Raw genomic sequence first — 23,887 nt, forward strand, 5'->3', positions numbered from 1 at the left:
TGCTGTGTCCACTAAGGGTTAAATGTATTAAGGGCGGTGCAAGATGTGCTTTGTTAAACAGATGCTTGAAGGCAGCATGCTCGCTAAGAGTCATCACCACTCCCTAATCTGAAGTACCCAGGGACACAAACACTGCAGAAGGCGGCAGGGCCCTCTGCCTAGGAAAACCAGAGACCTCTGTTCACATGTTTATATGCTGACCTTCCCTCCACTATTGTCCTGTGACCCTGCCAAACCCCTCTCTCCGAGAAACACCCAAGAATGATCAATAAATACTAAAAAAATTAAAAAAAAAAACAAAAAAATGTATTTAATATTGATGAATGTTGGAACAGTTTACATAGATACACTTGGATTTTCTCAGTAGATATGAAAATAAATCCCCTTGTTCTCCTTGGTTAAGTTTTTATTTATGTTGAAATTAATACATCTCTTCTCTAGAATTCTGTTTCGTATATGGTCTGCAAACTGGAATGCTACAGAAAAACTCCACAAAGCTGATGATGAATATGCAAACAAGAGGGGGAAGCCCTCTCATCCTCCTCCCACTGGGGGAAACTAAAGCACAGAGGTCATTCAGCAAATGAATCTCCAAGTGGAAAAATATAATTACAAGGAGTTTGGTAAAACTTTCTACTTGGAAATAAAAATTACAGAGAACTAGACTGGGAAGAAATCTTTCTTGCTGTGTCTTCCTCTTGCTATCTTTTCTAGAAGAAAAGCCTGGAAATGAGAAGCCTTCGGAATAAATGAAGAATTCAAAAGATTTTGATGTCAAAGTACTATGCTGACATTCAGAGAGATGGCAGGTAGGGGCTTTTGCAAGGACACATTTTGACATCCAGTAAGAGTCAAGGTGAGGTATAAAAATAACAATTTGATATTCTATCTATTTAGTTGTTCTTGCTGTGATGAAAAATTTCAAAAACTTATAAAAAAGTATAGATGTCACAATAATGAACCAACATGTAATCATCATTCAGCTTAGACAATTATCAAACAGAGTTTTTAACAAGGTTAATCTTGTTTCATCAAGATACATTGGGAAAAAACATTAAAGTCTGCGAGTTTATTCTTTGTAGTCCCTAGAGTTCTACATTACAGGAAGTAAGATGTGTTACTTTAACTGTGGTTGACAACTGCTGAAGACACTTGTCCTCTGCCTGTTATTGTTTCTCAAACACTGCCACTACATTTCTTGTCTAAGTTTTATAAAGTTAAAAGATGAAATTTAAGTTTTTTTCAGTTACCTATTCTAATATATTCAAATATTTCTGAAGAACATATACTTTAGCCCTAAAATGCCTTTCTGTTCTGAGAGTGTACATTTTTTTGTACCATAATATATTAAAATAGATTAAACATACTGGTTTTAGCTAAGATAATTTAGCTTTAGTTAACATTCACTAGTGATTTACTATAGATCTTTTTTTTAATTACACTTTAAGTTCTTGCATACATGTGCAAAACATGCAGGTCATAGGTATACATGTGCCACGGTGGTTTTCTGCACCCATCAACCTGACATCTACATTAGGTATTTCTCCTAATGCTATCCCTCCCCTAGCCTCCCACCCCCAGACAGGCCCTGTTGTGTGATGTTCCCCTCCCTGTGTCCATGGATTCTCATTGTTCAACTCCCACTTATGAGTGAGAACATGCAGTGTTTGGTTTTCTGTTCTTGTGTTAGTTTGCTGAGAATGATGGTTTCCAGCTTCATCCATGTCCCTGCAAAGGACATGAACTCATCCTTTTTTACGGCTGCATGATTTACTATAGATCTTAATTGCTACTTGAGAATAATCTTTACAAAATGCTTACCAATATTAGCATAATGTTTCTTTTCTTGTGTGTTTGTAGATAGTTCATACATGTCTCCATAAGCACGAGCAAATCGCCACATAAACTCTATTTCATCTCTAAACTGAAAAGAAAAGATGGAGTTGCCTGTTAAATTAACTTGCTAACTTGTCTATTCTATTCTTGTTTTCTACTGCAACTTTTTAAAAACTTAGGCAGGTAAACTGGTATTTATAGATTATTGAATCTATGTATATGCATATTTCGTGTGAAACATTTTTAATCCAAATACTCATGGCTAAGAAATATGACCTAATGTAGTGTTACATTTGGATCTTAAAACCAATTAACATTATCCAGACACTAGCTCCATCTATGCAGAGAAGAGATTTGATAGGCACCAAAATCTAGAAATTCTTCCTGAGCTGTGGCATCCTTTTCTTCTTTTCCTTTCCAAGTTATCTATTATCAATATAATGAGCATCTCAGTTAATATCTGTAAATTGAAAATGCATATACTCAAAAGAGCAGTCACTTTTTTTACTCAAATTACCTAAATATAATCCTGGAGAGCTATCAAATTTTAGACAATGTGTTTAGAGTTGCTAAATCCTCAGACAAATAGAGATTTATTTCTCCATGGGACACTGCAAACTCTTTTAATTTTTAATTTAATTTAATTTAATTTAATTTAATTTTTTAGTGGTGGTGGTAAGAGCTCTGGACAGGCTTTTCTTATTCAGACCCAACACTAAACACTGCAAAATTAACAAATGACCATTGGTAGAAATAGCTTTAAATACCCTTATCTGTCTCAAAATATTTGTTAAATATATAAATTAGTAAAAAAAAAAATCAAATAAAAGTAAATCTGCATAATTATAGCTCTGGTTCTCATTTTTATGACCTTAGAGTCTAATAAACTTTTACATTTACTTTTTTAAAATTTTATGCATCTTAAATAAAAAATAAAATAAATTTTAACAAATTTTAGTCATTTTATAGAGAAATTTTACATCAATCATCAAAATGTGGGAACCATGACACAATTATTATAGTTATAACTGAAAGAGATGGCAGATTAAATTAAAAAATGAAACTATACGAAGTGCTATTGTTATGTCTCTTACCTTTTCTTTGTGGTCACGAAGTAGTTCAAAACTCTCCGACTTGCCAGACTCACTCATACGTAAATGATCTACCTTCTGAAGAAGGACATCTAAATTTAATTCCTCTACATGTGTGTTAAATGCCTTAGGGACTGGAAAACTCTGTTCTTCTGTGTCAGTATTAGCTGTAATATACCTAAAATCGCAGAAATAATCATCAACTCCTTTGAAAGTTAAGTATAATAGCCAGAGCATTCCTTTTAAAATGCAAGTCAAATCATGCCCCTCTTATGCTTGAAACTCTGCAGTGGCACGTGCTTTCACTCAGAAAAAGCTCCAGTCCAAACAGAAGTCTACAAGTCCCTGCGCAATTTGCCCCCGATCTCGTTACCTCTTTGATCTCATTTCCTACTACTCTTCTTATTCAAATACACACAGGTCACCTAGCTGCTCCTTCAATATTCTAATCACGTGCCTACCTCGGAACCTCCACTTGTTGTTCCCTTTAATGAAATGCCGTTTCCTTAGACAGCCACATAACTCACGCCCTCACCTCCTTCAAGTCTCTGCTCCAATTTCATTTTCTCAATGTGGCCCATCCAGACCACTCTAATACCTCAATCCCCACATTCCCTTCATCTCTAACCTCCCTCATAATGCTTTTTTCTTTTCCCATAGCATGTATTACCTTCTAACATACTGTATAATTTACTAATCTACTACATGTGCTGTTTGTCAGTATCCTCCCCAGGAGAATGCAAGCTCCCTGATGGTAGGTTCATTAACTGATGTATCAAGTGCCTAGAACAGCACTATTCACTGAATTTGCTGAATGGATGATACAGTTGTAGGAACTCAGCAGGCACTCAAAACTGTGTGTGTAAACTCACACAAACACATATTTATAGTTCAAGATGATCTAAGTTTAAACTTTAACTTGGTTTTTAAAAATTAATACTATTGCCTACATTTCATTTTTGCCAGCAAACAATACAAACAACTTATTTTTATTAATTCAGACTCTGCCTGTTCTAAAAAGGTTTTAAGGAGGTATACAAGGATATATAACATATAAGAGAATAAATTAGAAATAGTGAAAAAAGACAAAGGCCAAATGTGAATGAAGTCAATATAAAAAACACACAAATTTTAGATAGCTATACTTTTGCTACAAAGGACACAAATGTTCTTCATTTTCTAGCAGCCAATGCAATCAGCTTCACAACTTGCAGCTCCCATTAGATAGAAACAAACAAAAATACTAACAAAGCAAGTTCTTAAATTTCTTTCATATGCCTTATAAAGAAGACACTGTACGAACTGATCTCCCACTTCTTCAATAACATTCTTTACTAACGGAAACTCTACTCTTCCAATTGCTCAAACCAAAAAACTTGGAATCATCCTTGATGCTTTTTTCTTTCTCTTAAGCAATACCCAGTCTGTTAGCAAATCCTGTTGGTTCTATTGTCAAAATACATCCAGAATCTAGCCACTTCTCCCCACCTCTCCCCACTACCACCTTGGTCTAAGCCTCCATCATCTCATCTGGATTACTGCAATGACCCCTTATCACACCTCTTTGCTTTAGTCCTTCACCCTTATATTCTATTCTCAACAGAGTAGCAAGAATAACTCAGATCACGTCACTCCTTTGCTCAAAACCCTCCATCAGATGTCCAAGTCAGAGTGAAAACCTAAGTCCTTTCAGGGATCTACAAGGCCTAACATAATCTGGCCAATACCTCTGGTCTTATCTTCTATCACTTTCCTGCTTGCTCACAGCATTCCAGAAACTCTAACTTCCTTGATATTCCTTGAACATATCAGTCATGTTCCTGCTTTAAACCCTTTGTATTTTTTCTTTCTTCTGCCTGGTATGTTCTTCTCCAGATATTCATATAATTTCTTTGCATATTTCATATCTTTGTTCAAATGTAATCTTCTTATTATTGCAGATGTTATGATTATTTACATAAAAACAAAAATTCTACAAATTATGATTAATAGGAGAGTATAGCAAATTGGCTGAATATAATATTAACATATGAAAGTCAGTTTAATTTCTACATATCAGCAAAAAACTACAAACATAATTAAATAAAATATTCAATTTGCAGTGACCTCAGAGAATATCAAATGGCTAGGAATAAATCTAACAAAAGATACGTGAAAATTCAATGGAGAAAATTATAAAAGCATATTAAAAGATGTTTATAAAATGACCTAAATTCATGGAGAAATATATCACGTTCATGGTTTAGAAGACCCAATATCATAAATATGTGAATTATTTCCAGGTTATTCTATAGATTCAATGCAATCCAAACTTTATAAGCCTAATAGGAATTTTCGTAGAATTAAATAAGATGATTCTAAAAGTTATATGAAAAAGCAAAGAGCCCAGGACAGCCAAAGCACTCTTAAAGGCAGCAAGGAGAGAAGACTTACCCCACCAGATATTAGGACCTACTATGAAGCTATAATAATTAAAGACAGTGTGGTATTGGTACAGCAATAGATGAGTGAATGATAGAACAGAGCCTAGAAACAGACCCACATGCATATGAAAATGTGGTACATGGGAGAGTTGGCATGTAAGATCAGTAGGAAATCAGGCATTCAGGTGGGAAAAATTGTTATCTCTATGGAAAAAGATGAAATTGAAACTCTACCTTATATTTTTAAAAAACGTAACTGGATAGTTTAAGAAAATGTTATATATTTTAAAAATCTAGTACAAAATACAGACGAATATATTTTAGTCCTTGGGGTAAGACGTATGAAATAGACATTATGGATCATCTATTCAGAATTAAGGGTCCAGAAATAATTTCTTAAAATTATGATCAGTTTATTTTGATAAGAGTGCCAAGACAGTTTAGCGGAGGAAACAATACTCTTCAACAAATAGTCCTAGAACAAATGGATAAGCAAATGCAAAAAATGAACTCTCACTTCCTATCATATATAAAAATTAACTCAAAATGTATCAAACCTAAGTGTAAGAGCTAGAACTATAAAATGTTTGACAACATTTTATATGTATATGTTTTCTTTCTCATAAGAAAACATAGGAGCAAATATTTGTGATCTTGGATTAAGCAATGGTTTCTTAGACATGACATCACAAGCACAAGTGACAAAAGAAAAAAATGAATAAATTAGACTTTATCAAAATGAAAAACCTAGGTGCTTCAAAAGATACCATTAAAAAAGTGAAAAGATAACCCACAGAATAGAAGAAAATACGTTATGAATCATATATCTGATAAGAGACTTGTATACAAAATATATATAAAACTCTAACAATTCGACAATAAAAAGACAAATAATTCAATTTAAAAACGGGCAACTCTGCAAATAAAAACCACCAAATTATGTAATTTAAGAGATAGAGCTTTATGGTAATAAATAATATATAGCTTTTATAAAGGTATAAAGCTATTATCTTTATGTTATTCTTTATAAGAACAAAAACTCAAATGTTGCTATAGCCATTAAATGAATTACATCAGAATTATGTATCTACTGCAACTTGCTCTCTATCTCTTGCTCTCATTCTGTCTCTCCCATGCACACATAGAATAGTTTTATTGTGAAATCTGCCATATATCCAAATAATTAGGCTTATTCAAATTCTTCTAAAGAATTACTAAAGATGGAATGTCCCTCAGGTTTATTTTATAAAACTAATATAACTGACACAAAAACCAAACATGAATATTACAAAAAATAAAAATTATAAGCCAATCTTACACATAAACATAAATGCAAAAATCCTCAATAAAATATCAATCAAGCTATTGCAACAAATATAAAATTATGTATTACAACCAAATTGAGATTATACTAGAAATTACAAGCACAGTTTGACATTAGACAATTTCTCTGGCGCAACAGATGAGACCTATCTGATCATTTCAGTCATTACCAAAAAAATTTTTTTTTCCAATAAATTCCAACACCACTTCAGGACAAAAGAAATACCAAAGCCTTAAACAAGAAATAGAAGGGAGCCAGGTGTGGTATATTCCCAGCACTTCAGGAGGCAGGAAGATCACTTGAGCCCAGGAGTCCAAAACTAGCCTGCGCAACATGGCAAAACACTGTCTCTACAAAAAATTAAAAAATTAGCTGGGTTTAGTGGCCCACACCTGTAGTCCCAACTACTCAGGAGGGTGAGATGAGAGGATAGCTTGAGTCTAGAAAGTTGAGGCTGCAGTAAGCTATGATTGTGCCACTGCACTCCAGCCTGGGAGACAGAGTAAGAAACTGTTGAAAAGGGAAAGGGAAAGGAAACGGGAAAGGGAAAGGAAGGAAAGAAAGAGAAAGCAAGGAAGCAAGCAGGAGAGAAAAAAAAGAAAGAAAAAATAGGAAGGAAGGGAGGGAGGGAGGAGCCTTTCAAACCTGAAAAAGGCTATATGCTAAATACAATAATACATTTCACACTTAATTATGAAACATTAGAAGCAGTCTCTTCAAAATCAAGAATAGAAAAATATGTCCAATATTGCTCTTCTATTCAACATTGTACCGGAGGTCTTTTTGGCACAATATTAAAAGAAAAACAAAAATTATAATAATTGGAAAAAAGAAACAATCTTATTTTTTGAAGATTATTCAATAGAGGACCTAACAAAATTTACATATAAGTAATTAGAACTAATTAGGATTTATAATCAATCTTCCAAAATCAATTTTGCTCTTATACTCTATAAAACAAGAAAATATAATTTTATAAAAATATAACATTTATAATAGTAGGAAAAATATAAGATACCTATGAAAAAATTTCACAAAAGTTTTAAAATGAGTTTTCTGGAGAAAATTACAAAATAATATCTGAAAACATTAAAGAATACCTAAGTAAATGGAAAACGATATATTCATGGATAGGAAAATTTAATTAAAACAATTTCATAAGGCTCCACATTAATTTATACTTTTAATGCAATTCTAAGAAAAATTCTAATGGAATTTTCTATGGAACAGATCTGACCCTAAAATTAATAAGGAAAGGCAAGTGCAAGAAGAGCCAAGACAATTTTGAAGAACCAATATCAGAACTGCAGTATAAAGGATAAAGCTAAAGAAACTGGGTCAATGTGGTATTGGTATAGCAACAGGTAAACTGGGCAACAAAAGAGAACATGTACGCTAGTCTATTTCCCACATTGAAAAAAAAAAAAAAAAACCCAGCTGTGGGAGAATTGGTTTCCTACTTTGAACAGGGGTCTTCTATTTAAAACTGGATACTTCTCAGAAACTTATGAGAAAGTTCTGAAAGAGAATTTTAAAAATAGGGCATATCCATGCATTATTCAGAAAATTTAACTGTATTTATTAACTTTGGGTTAGAAATTAGATTTGTACTACCCAGCCCTCCTCCCAAAGGCATTTCATAGATTATCTGATGTCAAACCTAGAATTTTCTAATAGCCTTTCAGCAGGTCTAGAGAAGTTCATCTTAAGATGTCAAATTTGTTTACAAACATTTGTTCTACATGTACTTTTCTGGTCCTTTCTTCTGCTCTAAATTTTCACAAAAACTATGCCATTGTTCCTATCCCTTCAACTCTGCATGATCAACTGTTTATTTCAATAGCAACAACAGCATCTCTGAAAGCATAGTTGCATTATTTAGGGAGAAAAAGACATTATTTACTGTGAAAATAAAAGAGTGTATTTACATAAGTACATCAGGAGTGAGTTACACTGAAATAGGTCCTCATTTCCCCATGAAAACACCATGTAAACAACAACAGACTTTCTTTTTTTTTTTTTTTTTTTTGAGACAGAGTCTCGCTCTGTCACCCAGGCTGGAGGGCACTGGTGGGATCATGGCTCACTGCTGCCTACGCCTCTGGGTTCAAGCGATTCTCCTGCCTCAGCCCCCCGAGCTGGGATTACAGGTGCCTGCCATGGTGCCCAGCTAATTTTTTTGTATTTTTAGTAGAGACCAGGTTTCACCATGTTGACCAGGCTGGTCTCGAACTCCTGACCTCAAGTGATCTGCCCACCTCGTCCTCCCAAAGTGCTGGGATTACAGGCATGAGCCACCATGCTTGGCCTTGACCCATTGCACCTAGCCTAACAACAGACTTTCTGAAATATCTTTGTGGGAGACCTAGAAACTACCACATACAACATGTCCTGAAATTTTATGTCATCTAGAGCTTTAGTAAGTATGAGGGGACTTCAAAAAGTTCATGGAAAAAAGGAATTAAAAGATAAAAATACAAAACATAAACTTTATTTCTCAGCACATAATTCATCAAGGTCAAGACAATTTTGTAAGTGAAGATACCAGCCATTTAGTCCATCTCTAAAGAACTGAGGGTCCTGGGAATTGAACCATATCAATGTTGTCTTTTGTACATTATTAACTGAAGAAAAATTGGTGCTTTAAAAAAATTTTTTTAAGATTAGGAAACAAAAGTTGAAAAGAGCCAAATCAAATGAGGACTCTAAGGTGGAAGCCTAATGATTTCCCACTGAAAGAAACTCTTGCAAAATTGCCCTTGTTCGATGAGAGGAATGAGCAGGAGTATCGTCATGGTGGAGAAGAATACTCTGATGATGCTTTCCCCAGAATTTTCCTACTAAAGCTTTGACTAACTTTCTCAAAACACTTTCATAATAAGTAGATGTCATCATTCTTTGGTCTTCTAGAAAGTCAACAAGCAAAATACCTTGAGCATCCAAAAGTCTGTTACCATGACATTTCTCTTGACCAGTCTGCTTTTGCTTTGATTGGACCACTTTCACCTCTTGGTAGCCATTGCTTTGATTGTACTTTGTCTTCAGGATTGGACTGCTAAGGCCATATTTCATCTCCTGTTATAATTTCTTAAAGAAATGCTTCAAGATCTTCATCCCACTTGTTAAAAATTTCTCTTCAAAGCTCTGTTCTTCTCTGCAGCTGATCGTGATGCAACAGTTTTAGCACCCATTCAATGGAAAGTTTGCTTAACTTTAATTTTTTAGTCAGAATAGTATAAACAGAACCAACAGAGATGTCTATGGTACTAGCTATTATTTCTGCTATTAATCATTGGTTTTCTTCAATTAGAGGACACAAACAAAATTCATTTTTTTCTTGCAAATTGATGTGGAAGTGTCTCTGTGGGCTTCATCTTTAACATCACCTCATCCCTTCTTAAAATGAGTTCTCCATTTGGCTTATTTCTTTCGGGCACTGTCCCCATAAACTTTTTGTAAAGCATCAATGATTTCACCATTCTTCCACCCAAGCTTCACCATAAATTTGATGTTTCTTCTTGCTTCAATTTTAGTAAAATGCAAGTTGCTCTGATAGGGGCTCTTATCAAACTAATGTCTTATCCTTCTTAGTGTCTCAAACTAGATCTTTTTCAGATATATTATGGTGAATTAGCATAAGCTTATTTTGGTGCAAAAAACTGTGAAACCAGTGCACAGTTTTTTCATAATATTCATTTTCCATGAACTTTTTGAAGACCCTCTCATATGATAACTGAACTAAAAATTTACCGGAAGGGACCAACAGAAGACTCAAACAGGCAAAAAACAAACAAACAACCAGGCAAACTTTAAGACAGGTCATTTGAAAATATTGGTTCTGAGGAACAAAAAGAATAAAAAATGAAAAAAAAGTAAATAGAGCCTAAAGGACCTATGGGGCCTCATGAAGCAGACATATACACATATTGTAGGGGTTCCAGAAGGAGAAGAGAGAGAAAGTGGCAGTAAGCTAATTTGAAGAAAGAACGGCCAAAGCCCAAATCTAGGAAACACAATGAAATACAAATGTAAGAACTTTTTTTTTTTTTTTTGAGACAGAGTCTCACTCTGTTGCCCAGGCTGGAGTGCAGTGGCATGATCTCGGCTCACTGTAAGCTCTGCCTCCTGGGTTCATGCCATTCTCCTGCCTCAGCCTCCCAAGTAGCTGGGACTACAGGTGCCCGCCACCACACCTGGCTAATTTTTGTGTTTTTAGTAAAGACAGGGTTTCACCGTGTTAGCCAGGATCGTCTCGATTTGACCTCGTGATCCACCTGCCTCGGCCTCCCAAAGTGCTGGGATTACAGGCGTGAGCCACCACGCCCGGCCACAAATGCAAGAACTTAACAAACTCCAAGTGGGATAAACCCAAAAAGATCCACACCAAGAATATCATACTTAAAGTACTAAATGCTAAAGACAAAAAGAATCTCAAAAGCAGCAAAAGAAAAGCAACTCATTACATTTAAGGATTCCTCAATAAAATCATCAGCAGATTTCTCAGCAGAAACTTGCAAACCAGAAGGCAGTGGGATGATATATTTAAAGTGCTGAAAGAAAAGAGAAACCTGTTACCTGAGATTTCTATAAACAGCAAAACTGTCCTTCAAAAATGAGGGAGAAATTAAAATATTTCTAAATAAAAGCTGAGGAAGTTCATTATCACTAGAATTTCCCTACAATAAATGCTAAAAGGAGTCCCTCAAGTTGAAACAAAAAGGACCTTAGACAGTCACTTGAACCATACAAAAATATAATATTCTCTAGTAAAGGTAAAGACATGGGCAAATATAACAGAATTATTCTAAGTTTGGTTCATAACTCCACCTTTTATTCTTTTACATCATCTAAAGAGAAAAGTAAAAAGTAATTATGAATCTATATTAATGATTCTAGATTAATGATAATACAACATAAAGATGTAATTTGTAATATCAACAAAATACATGGGTGGTGGAGCTGGAAAGGAGTAGAATTTTTGTATGCAATTAAAATTAAGTTGTTTTGAATTTAAAATATGTTGTTATAACTTTAGGATGCTATGAATAATCCCCATGGCAACCACAAAACATATTTATAGAATATATGTAAAAGGAAATCAAAACATATCACTAAAAAAAAAAAAAAACTAAACACAAAGAGAGGTAGCAATGGAGAAAATGAGGGACAAAAAAATCTATGGCATATACAAAACCAATAACAAAATGAAATAATAAGTCCTTTCCTATCTGTAATGACTTCAAATATAAATGGGATTAAATTCCTCAATCAAAAGGTATATTGGCAGAATGGATTTTAAAAATTGGGATTTGACTATATGCTGTCCAAAAGAGACTAATTTTTGATCTAAAAACACACATATGTTGAATGAGGAAGGACAGAAAAACATATTTCATGAAAACAGTAAACAAAAGAGAGTGGGAGTGGCTATACTATTAGACAAAATAGACTTTAAGTCAAAAATTGTACAAGGGACAAAGGCAGGACATAATAAAAGAGCCAATTACCAAGAAGATATAACAATAACACTAAATGCACTCAACATCATCCTTCCTCAATATATGAAACAAACACTGACAGAATTGAAAAAAGAAATAGCAACACAATAATAGTAAAAGTAAAATAATAATACCATAGTAATACCATTACTTTAATAATAAAGTAATAGTAAACGAATTCAATGACCCAATTTTAATAATGGATGAAACAACCAGGCGGATGATTAGTAAGGAAATAGAGGACTTAAACGTCACTATAGACCTATAAACCTGTAGGACCTAAGAACACATATAGACCATGCCACCCAATAATAACAGAATACACATTCGTCTCAAATGCATGTGGAATATTCTCCAAGTAGATAATATATTAGGCCACGAAATAAGTCTTAGTTAATTTACAAACATAGCAATTATATGAAGCATATTTTCTGGATCACAATAAAAATGAAACTAGAAATCAGCAGAAGAAAAACTGGAAAATCCATAAATATGTGAGAATTAAAAAACATACTTTTAAACAACCAATGGGCCAAAGATGCAATCACAAGGCAAATAAGAAAACATCTTGAGTCAAATGAAAGTGAAAACATAAAATACCAAAAACTTACGGGATGTAGCAAAAGAGGTGATAGGACGAAAATTTATACCTGGAAATGCTTACATTAAAAGAAGGAAGATTTTTGTATGACGGACTCAACCAAAGAAACTCACGTGTATGAAGCCAAATTAATAAATTCAAGGGTATAGTAACAGAAGCACCTGGAGAAGCTCAGGCTTAACTGCCAACTATTAACCACAGATCGACTGTTTTCAAAATGTTTCACAGAGCCCTAGATTTGAAAAAAGATGCTTCTGTGGTTCCAGGCAAGATGGCTGACTAGGAACAGCTCCGGTCTGCAGCTCCCAGCGAGACCAACACAGAAGGCAGGTAATTTCTGCATTTCCATTTGAGGTACCCAGTTCATCTCACTGGGACTGGTTAGACAGTGGGTGCAGCCCACAGAGGGTGAGCCAAAGAGGGTGGGGTGTTGCCTCACCCAGGAAGTGCAAGGGGTTGGGGAACTCCCTCCCCTAGCCAAGGGAAGCCATGAGGGACTGTGCCATGAGGGACCGTACTATCTAGCCCAGATGCTACGCTTTTCCTATGTTTTTTGCAACCTGCAGACTGGGAGATTCCCTCGGGTGCCTACACCAAAAGGGCCCTGGGTTTCAAGCACAAAACTGGGCAGCCATTTGAGCAGACACTGAGGTAGCTGCAGAAGTTTTTTTTTTTTTCGTACCCCAGTCACACCTGGGGTGTGAACTCCAGAAAGACAGAACTGTTCACTCCCTGGGAAAGGAGGCAAAAGCCAGAGAGTCAGGTGTTGTTGCTCAGGGGATCCCATCCCCATGGAGCCCAGCAAGCTAAGATCCACTGGCTGGAAATTCTCGTTGCCAGCACAGCAGTCTGAAGTCTACCTGGGACATTTGAGCTTGGTGGGGGAGGGATGTCCACCATTGCTGAGGCTTGAGCAGGCAGTTTTCCCCACACAGTGTAAACAAAGCCACCAGAAGTTCGGACTGGGTGGAGCCCACTGCAGTGCAGCAAAGCCAATGTAGCCAGACTGCCTCTCTAGATTCCTCCTCTCTGGGCAGGAAATCTCTGAAAGAAAGGCAGCAGCCCCAGTCAGGGGCTTATAGATAAAACTCCCATCACCCTGGGACAGAGCACCTGGGGGAAGGGGTGGCTGTGGGCACAGCTTCAGCAGACTTAAACGTTCCTGCCTGCTGGCTCTGAAGAGAGCAGCAAATCTCCCACCACAGCACTTGAGCTCTGCTAAGGGACAGATTGCCTCCTCAAGTGAGTCCCTGACCCTTGTGCCTCCTGACGAGGAGACATCTCCCAGCAGAGGTTGACAGACACCTCATACAGGAGAGCTCCAGTCAGCATCTGGTGGGTGGCCCTCTGGGACAAAGCTTCCAGAGGAAGGAGGAGGCAGCAATCTTTGCTGTTCTGCAGCCTCTGCTGGTGATACCCAGGCAAACAGTGTTTGGAGTGGACTCTCAGCAAACTCCAGCAGACTTGCAGAAGAGGGAGCTGACTGTTAGAAGGAAAACTAACAAACAGAAAGCAAAAACATCAAAATCAACAAAAAGGACGCCCATGCAAAACCCATCCTAAGGTCCTCACCATCAAAGATCAAAGGTAGATAAATCTATAAAGATGAGGAAAAACCAGTGCAAAAATGCTGAAAATTCCAAAATCCAGAATGCCTCTTCTCCTCCAAAGGATCACAACTCCTTGCCAGCAAGGGAACAAAGCTGGATGGAGAATGACTTTGACAAATTGACAGAAGTAGGCTTCAGAAGGTGGGTACTAACAAACTTCTCCAAGCTAAAGGAGCATGTCCTAACCCAATGCAAGGAAGCTAAGAACCTTGATAAAAGATTAGAGGAATTGCTAACTAGAATAACCAGTTTAGAGAAGAACATAAATGACCTGATGGAGTTGAAAAACACAGCACAAGAACTTCATGAAGCATACACAAGTATCAATAACCATATCAATCAAGCAGAAGAAAGGATATCAGAGATTGCAGATTAACTTAATGAAATAAATTGTAAAGACAAGATTAGAGAAAAAAGAATGCAAAGGAACAAACAAAGCTTCCAAGAAATATGGGACTATGTGAAAAGACCAAACCTACGTTTGATTGGTGTACCTGAAAGTGTTGGGGAGAATGGAACCAAGTTGGAAAACACTCTTCAGGATATTATCCAGGAGAACTTCCCCAACATAGCAAGACAGGCCAACACTCAAATTCAGAAAATACAGAGACCACCACAAAGATACTCCTCGAGAAGAGCAACCCCAAGACACATAATCATCAGATTCACCAAGCTTGAAACAAACAAAAAATGTTAAGGGCAGCCAGAGAGAAAGGTCAGGTTACCAACAAAGGGAAGCCCATCAGACTAACAGGAGATCTCTCTGCAGAAACCCTACAAGCCAGAAAAGAGTGGGGGCCGATATTCAATATTCATCAAAAAAGAATTTTCAACCCTGAATTTCATATTGAGCCAAACTAAGCTTCATAAGCGAAGGAGAAATAAAATCCTTTACAGACAAGCAAGTGCTGAGGGATTTGGTAACCACCAGGCCTGCCTTACAAGAGTTCCTGAAGGAAGCATTAAATATGGAAAGGAAAAACCAGTACCAGCCACTGCAAAAACATACCAAAATACACAGACCAATGTCACTATGAAAAAACTGCATCAACTAATGTGCAAAATAACCAGCTGGAATCATGATGACAGGATCAAATTCACATATAACAATATTAACCTTAAATGTAAGTGGGCTAAGTGACCCAATTAAAAGACACATATTAATCTTAAATGTAAATCGACTAAATTCCCCAATTAAAAGACACAGACTGGTAAACTGGATAAAGAGTCAAGACCCATTGGTGTGCTGTATTCAGGAGACCCATATCACGTGCAAAGACACACATAGGCTCAAAATAATGGGATGGAGGAATATTTATCAAGCAAATGGAAAGCAAAAAAAAGCAGGGGTTGCAATCCTAGTCTCTGATAAAACAGACTTTAAACCAACAAAATAAAAAACGAAGGTCATTACATAATGGTAAGGGGATTAGTGCAACAAGAAGAGCTAACTATTCTAAATATATATGCACCCAATACAGGAGCACCCAGATTCATAAAGCAAGGTCTTAGAGACCTACAAAGAGACTTACACTCCCACACATTAATAATGGGAGACTTTAAAACCCCATTGTCAATGTTAGACAGATCAACGAGACAGAAAATTAACAAGGATATTCAGGACTTGAAATTCAGCTCTGGATCAAGAGGACCTAATAGACATCTACAGAACTCTCCACCCCAAATCAACAGAATATACATTCTTCTCAGCACCACATAGCACATATTCAAAAACTGACCACATAATTGGAAGTAAAATACTCCTTAGCAAATGTAAAAGAACAGAAATCATAACAGTCTCTCAGACCACAGTGCAATCAAATTAGAACTCAAGATTAAGAAACTCACTCAAAACTGCACAACTACATGGAAATGGAAAAACATGCTCCTGAATCACTACTGGGTGAATAACAAAATTAAGGCAGAAATAAGTTCTTTGAAACCAATGAGAAAAAAGATACAACATATCAGAATCTCTGGGACACAGCTAACGCAGTGATTAGAGGGAAATTTATAGCACTAAATGCCTACAGGAGAAAGCAGAAAAGATCTAAAATTGACACCCTAACATCACAATTAAAAGAACTAGAGCAGCAAGAGCAAACAAATTCACAACCTAGCAGAAGATGAGAAATAACTAAGATCAGAGCAGAACTGAAGGGGACAGAGACACGAAAAACCCTTCAAAAAAATCAATGAATCCAGGAGCTGGTTTTTTGAAAAGATCAACAAAATAGATTGCTAGCCAGATTAATAAAGAAGAAAGGAGAGAAGAATCAAATAGACACAATAAAAAATGATAAAAGGGATATTACCACTGATCCCAGAGAAATACAAACTACCATCAGAGAGTACTATAAACACCTCTATGCAAATAAACTAGAAAATCTACAAGAAATGGATAAATTCCTGGACACACACCCTCCCAAGACTAAACCAGGAAGAAGTCAAATCCCTGAATAGACCAATAACAAGTTCTGAAATTGAGGCAGTAATTAATAGCCTACCAACCATAAAAAGCCCAGGTCCAGATGGATTCACAGCTGAATTCTACCAGAGGTACAAAGAGGAGCTGGTACCATTCCTTCTGAAACTATTCCAAACAACAGAAAAAGAGGGACTTCTCCCTAACTCATTTTATGAGGCCAGCATCATCCTGATACCAAAACCTGGCAGAGAAACAACAAAAAAAGAAAATTTCGGGCCAATATCCCTGATGAAGATCGATGCAAAAATCCTCAATAAAATACTGGCAAACCAAATCCAGCAGCACATCAAATAGCTATCCACCACAATCAAGTCAGCTTCATCCCAAGATGCGAGGCTGGTTCAACACATGCAAATCAATCCATCACATAAACAGAATCAATGACAAATGAGACCAATGAGATAATCTATTGATTATCTCAATAGATGCAGAAAAGGCCTTCAATAAAATTCAACACGGCTTCATGCTAAAAACACTCAATAAACTAGGTATTGAGGGAACATATCTGAAAATAATAAGAGCTATTTGTGACATACTGAATGGGCAAAAGCTGGAAGCATTCCCTTTGAAACCCAGCACAAGACAAGGATGCCCTCTCTCACTACTCCCATTCAACACAGTATTGGAAGTTCTGGCCAGGGCAACCAGGCAAGATAAATAAATAAAGCATACTCAAATACAAAGAGAGGAAGTCAAATTGTCTCTGTTTGCAGATATCATAATTGTATATTTAGAAAACCCTATCATCTCAGCCCCAAAACTCCTTAAGCTGATAAGCAACTTCAGCAAAATCTCAAGATAAAAAATAAATGTGCAAAAATCACAAGCATTACTATAAACCAATAATAGCTAAATCATGAGTGAACTCCCATTCACAATTGCTACAAATAGAATAAAATACCTAGGAATACAACTTAGAAGGGATGTGAAGGACTTATTCAAGAAGAACTACAAACCACTTCTCAAGGAAATAAGAGAGTATACAAACAAATGGAAAAACATTCCACACTCATGGATACGAAGAATCAGTATTGTGAAAATGGCCATACTGCCCCAAATAATTTATAGATTCAATGCTATTCCCATCAAGCTACCATTGACTTTCTTCACAGAATTAGAAAAAACTACTTTAAATTTCATATGAAACCAAAAAAGAGCCCATATAGTCAAGACAATCCTAAACAAAAAGAACAAAGCTGGAGGCATCACACTACCTGACTTCAAACTACACTACAAGGCTACAGTAACCAAAACAGCATGGTACTGGTACCAAAACAGATATATAGACCAATGGAATAGAACAGAGGCCTCAAAAATAACACCACACATTTACAACCACCTAATCTTTGACAAACCTGACAAAAACAAGCAAGGGGAAAGGATTCCCTATTTAATAAATGGTATTGGGAAAACTGGCTAGCCATATGCAGAAAACTGAAACTGGACCCCTTCCTTATACCTTATACAAAAATCAACTCAAGAAGGATCAAAGACTTAAATGTTTAAACCTAAAGCCATAAAAACCCTAGAAGAAAACCTAGGCAATACCATTCAGGATATAGGCATGGGCAAAAACTTCATGACTAAAACACCAAAAGCAATTGCAACAAAAGTAAAAATAGACAAATTGGATCTAATTAAACTACAGAGCTTCTGCACAGTAAAAGAAACTATCATCAGAGTGAACAGGCAACCTACAGAATGGCAGAAAATTTCTGCAATCTATCCATCTGACAAAGGGCTAATATCAAGAATCTACAAGGAACTTAAATAAATTTACAAGAAAAAACCAAACAACCCTTTCAAAAAGTGGGTGAAGGATATGAACAGACACTTCTTAAAAGCAGCCAACAAACATATGACAAAAAGCTCATCATCACTGGTCATTAGACAAATGCATATCAAAACCACAATGAGATACCATCTCACGCCAGTTAGAATGGCGATAATTAAAAAGTCAGAAACAACAGATGCTGGAGAGGATGTGGAGAAACAGGAAAGCTTTCACACTGTTGGTGGGAGTGTAAATTAGTGCAACCATTGTGAAAGACAGTGTGGCAATTCCTCAAGGATCTAGAACTAGAAATACATTTGACCCAGCAATCCCATTAACGGGATATATACCCAAAGGATTATAAATCATTCTACTATAAAAATAACATGCACCTGTATGTTTATTACAGCACTATTCACAACAGCAAAGACTTGAAGCCAACTCAAATGCCCATGAGTGATAGACTGGATAAAGAAAATGTGGCACATAGACACCATGGAATACTATGCAACCATAAAAAAGAATGAGTTCATGTCCTTTGCAGGGACATGGATGAAGCTGGAAACCACCATTCTCAGCAAACTAGCACAGGAACAGAAAACCAAACACTGCATGTTCTCACTCATAAGTGGGAGTTGAACAATGAGAATCCATGGACATAGGGAGGGGAACATCACACACTGGGGGCTGTCGGGGGTGGGGAGCAAGGGGAGGGGTAGCATTAGGACAAATACCTAACATAGATGATGGGTTGATGGGTGCAGCAAACCACAATGGCACAAGTCTACCTATGTAACAAACCTGCACTTCTGCACATGTATCCCAGAACTTAAAAGTAAAATAAAAAATAAAAAAGAAGAAAAAAAAAGAAGGTAATGTCCCGAATCAACAACCTAAATCGAAATATTAAGAAACTAGACAAAGAACTAACCCCAAAGCTAGCAGAAGAGAGGAATAAGAGAGATTAAATCAGAAATAAACATATTAGAGAACAGAAAAACAATAGAGGAAATCAATGAAACTAAGTTTGTCCTTCAGAATGATCAACAAAATTGATAAACCTTTAGCTGGAATACAAAAAAAGGAGACTAAATAAATACAATCAGAAATGAAAGAGGGGACATTACTGATTTTATAGAAATAAAAAGGATTATAAGAGTAATATGAAGAATTGTATGCCAGCAAATTGATTAACCTAGATGAAATGAAAAAATTCCTGGAAACACACAAACTACTAAGTCTGAATCAGGAATAAATAGAAAATCTGAATAGATCTATAACTAGTAAAAAGTAATTAAAAACCTCCCAAAAAGTGAAAGCCCAAATATTTGGTGACATTTGACAGTGATGTCATATAACTTGAAGAACATCTGAAGAACAATTAACAGCAGTCTTCCTCAAACTCTTCCAAAACACTGAAGAGGAAGAAACACTCCCAAGCTCATTCTGTGAGGTCAGCATTACCCTGATATCAAAGCTAGACAAAGACACTACCAGTAAAGAAAACTAAAGACCTGATCCCTGATGAATACTGACAAAAAAATTCTCAATGAAATACCAGCAAACAGAATTCAACAACCCATTAGAAGGATTATACATCACAACCAGATGGAATTTATTCCAGGAATGCAAGGAAGTTCAATGTAAAAATCAGCCAATGTATTAGTCTGTTTTTATGCCGCTGACAAAGACATACCTGAGACTGGGAAGAAAAAAGAGGTTTAATTGGACTTACAGTTCCACATAGCTGGGGAGGCCTCAGAATCACGGCAGGAGGTGAAAGACACTTCTTATATGGTGGCGTCAAGAGAAAATGAGGAAGAAGCAAAAGTGGAAACTCCTGATAACTCCATCAGATCTCTTGAGACTTACTCATTATCACAAGAATTGCACAGGAAAGATCGGCCCCCATGATTCAATTACCTCCCCCTGGGTCCCTCCCACAACATGTGGGAATTCTGGGAGATACAATTCAAGTTGAGATTTGGGTGGGGACACAGCCAAACCATATCAATACCACATAAACAAAATGAAGGGAAAAACAACCCATGATCATCTCCATTGATGCAGAAAAAGCATTTGACAAAATTTATCACCTTTTTATGATAAAAACACTCAACAAACTAGGAATAAAAATTAACTGCTTCGACATATTAAAGGCCATATATGAAAAGTCCACAGCTAACATCATATTCAATGGTGAAAGGCTGAAAGCTCTCTTACTAAGATTAGGAACAAGACAAGGGTGCTCTTTATCACTTCTATTCGACATAGTACTAAAAGTCCTAGCCAGTGCAACTAGGCAAGATGATGAAATAAAGGCATCCAAATTAGAAAGGAAGAAGCAAAAGTATCCTCTGATCACAGACAACACAACCTTTAGGTAGGAAAAAAACCCTAAATATTTCACACACATACACAAAAAAGAATTAATAAAATTCAGCAAAGTTGCAGGACAGAAAATCAACATACAAAAATCAGGTGTATTTCTATGCATTAACAATGAGCTATCTGGAAAGAATTATAAAAAAATAATTTCACTTATAATTGCATCAAAAGTGTAAAATACTTAGAAATAAACTTAACTAAGGAGATGAAAAACCTACACTGAAAACTACAAAACATTGTTGAAAGAATTTAAATAAGATACAAATAGAAAGACATCCCATGTTTGTGGATTTGAAAGTTTATAATGTTAAGATGTCAATCCTACCCAAAATAATCTACAGATGCAATGCAATCCCTCTGAAAATCCCAATGATATTTTTTGTAGAAATAGAAAAATCTATCCTGAAATTCATTTGGAATTCCAAGACACCCCAAATGGCCAAAATAATCTTGAAAAATAAAAACAAAGTTGGAGGTCTCACACCTCCTGATTTTCAAACCTACTACAAAGCTACAGTAACCAAAACAGTATGGTACAGTGTGGTGTAAAGACAGATGTATAGGCTGGTGAAAGAAAATGGAAAGCCCAGAAGTCAACCACACATATATGATGACATGACTTTTGACAAAGGTTCCAAGACCATTCAATGGAGAAAGGGTAATCTCTTCAACAAATGGTGTTGAGAAAACTGGATATCCACATATAAAAGAATGAAGTAAGACCATTACTTAACATCACACACAAAAATTAACTCAAAATGCATCAAAGACCTAAATATAAAACCTAAAGCTATAAAACTTTTAAAAGAAAACATAATGCAAAAGCTTCACAACAGTGGATTTGGCAATGATTTATTGGACATGGCACTAAAAGCATAGGCAATAAAAGAAAAAATTGATAAACTAGACTACCTCAAAACCTAAAACTTCTATGGATCAAAGGATATAATCAACAGAGTAAAAAGGCAACCCACACATTGGGAGAAAAATATTTGCAAATTATATCTTTTTTAAAGGGTTAATATCCAAAATATATAAAGAACTCCTACAAATCAACAAAAAAACAAACAACCTGATTTAAAAAAAAGGGTCAAGGGACTTGAACTGGCATTTCTCCAAAGAAGATATACAAATGGGCAGCAGTCACACGAAAAGATGTTCAATGTCACTAATAATTAGGGATATTCAAATAAAAACCACAATGAGATACCACCTCATACCCGTTAGGATGGCTACTATAACATAAAACAAAGCAAAATAATAAGTGTTGGCAAGGTAGTGGAGAAACTGGAATCCTTCTACACTCCTGGTGCAAATGTAAAATGGTGCAGCCACTATGGAAAACAATATGGTAGTTCCTCAAAAAATTAAAATATAATTACCATATGATCCAATAATTCCACTTCTGGATATATACTCAAAAGAACTGAAAGGAAGGTTTCGAACAGACAGTTGCATGCACGTGTTCACAGATAGTGCATTATTCACAATAGTTAAACATGGAAGTGACCCAAATTGTCCACTGGTGGATAAAGGATATGCAAAATGTGATATATACATACAGTGGAATATTATTCAGCCTTAAAAAGGAAGGACATTCTGACATATGCTGTAACACGGATGAAGCTTGAGGACATTATACACTATGCTAAGTAAAATAAGCTGGTCACAAAATACCATACGATTCCACTTATATGAGGTACTTGGAGTAGCCAACATCATAGACATAAAAGTAGAGTGATGGTTGACAAGGGCTAGGGAGAGAGAATACAGAGTTCTTATTTAATGGGTGGAGACTTTCAGTTTTGCAAGATGAAAAGAGTTGTGGAAACAGATGGTAGTGATGGCTGTACAACAATGCGAATGTACTTAATGTCGCTGAAACACACATTTTAAAATGGTTAAGATAGTAAATTTTATGTTATATTTATCACAATTTTTAAAAATTAAAATCAAAAGGCCATTTTTTTTTAAGACACATGCTAAAAAGAAGAGAAAACCACAAAAGTAAAAATAACATCTTAGCCCCATGAAATAAATTTGGGGGACATTTTATTAGGATAATTAGAAATAATGCAAATTCCTTTCCTCTACAAAATCTAATTGTATTCTAACTTAAATGTTTTCACTTGCTTACATGCATTTTTATTCATTAGCTACTTTGATAAATACTTTATAATAGTCTTTGTTAATACAATGGGAAAAAAATGAAAAATATTCATTTTTAAAAATAAAATTTGGGGAGACTAATATACATACTTTTTCCTGATTTCAGAATTCCTTGAATGCCCAGATTTGCACATACATGAATGTGTATTAAAATTACTTAGTTAAAATATCTGGTTTCTAAATATTCTACATATTCCGCTATAATATTTTTAACTTCTAATTTGATTCTTGTGTTAATAAAAACATTATCTGTCAGTGGAACATCAGGCATGAGAAATATAGCTAGCAAGGCTGATATATATGAAAATGTGTGAATTGATGAATATAGCTCCAGAGATTATGTAAGAATACTATTTCTAATGATTAGAGTATGATAAAAGGGGATACTAAACTCTCAAAGAATGTATTACTTTTAGTAAGTCCATACATCAAGGCTTGATGTTATTTTCAGACCACAAAAGTATTATAATAGTCACTCAGAAATCTGAGATTAGCCCATCTTTAAGCAGTAAATCTGAAAAAAGCTTGAAACAAAATCATCTTTGACTTCCATACTCCAATAACATCAGTAAACTAACTTTCAAAACTACAGCAATTAAATTTACACTGCAATGTAGGAATCTTTTTCAGAAAATGCAGTGAAGCTTGGTGAGGAAAGGGGAGTTATGAGAAATGAATTCTACAG

At 35.7% G+C, this 23,887-nt stretch overlaps 1 protein-coding gene across 11 annotated transcripts in view; it reads right to left on the bottom strand.

The window, feature by feature from the left end:
* RMDN2 (regulator of microtubule dynamics 2) overlaps positions 1 to 23,887 on the bottom strand; it is a 207,192-nt gene that overhangs the window by 153,696 nt on the left and 29,609 nt on the right. For all 11 annotated transcript variants that reach the window (XR_010149146.1, XM_009442307.5, XM_009442305.5 and 8 more), the window contains 2 exons: positions 2,931 to 3,105; positions 1,822 to 1,924 (listed from right to left, as the gene is read on the bottom strand). Coding sequence is in view for 10 of the 11 variants with exons in the window: in XM_009442307.5 (XP_009440582.3) it covers positions 1,822 to 1,924; positions 2,931 to 3,105 (278 nt within the window). In the remaining variant the exon portion in view is untranslated. The remainder of the gene's footprint in view (positions 1 to 1,821; positions 1,925 to 2,930; positions 3,106 to 23,887) is intronic.

This window comes from Pan troglodytes, chromosome 12 (genome assembly GCF_028858775.2).
Source record: "Pan troglodytes isolate AG18354 chromosome 12, NHGRI_mPanTro3-v2.0_pri, whole genome shotgun sequence".
NCBI lineage: Eukaryota > Metazoa > Chordata > Mammalia > Primates > Hominidae > Pan > Pan troglodytes.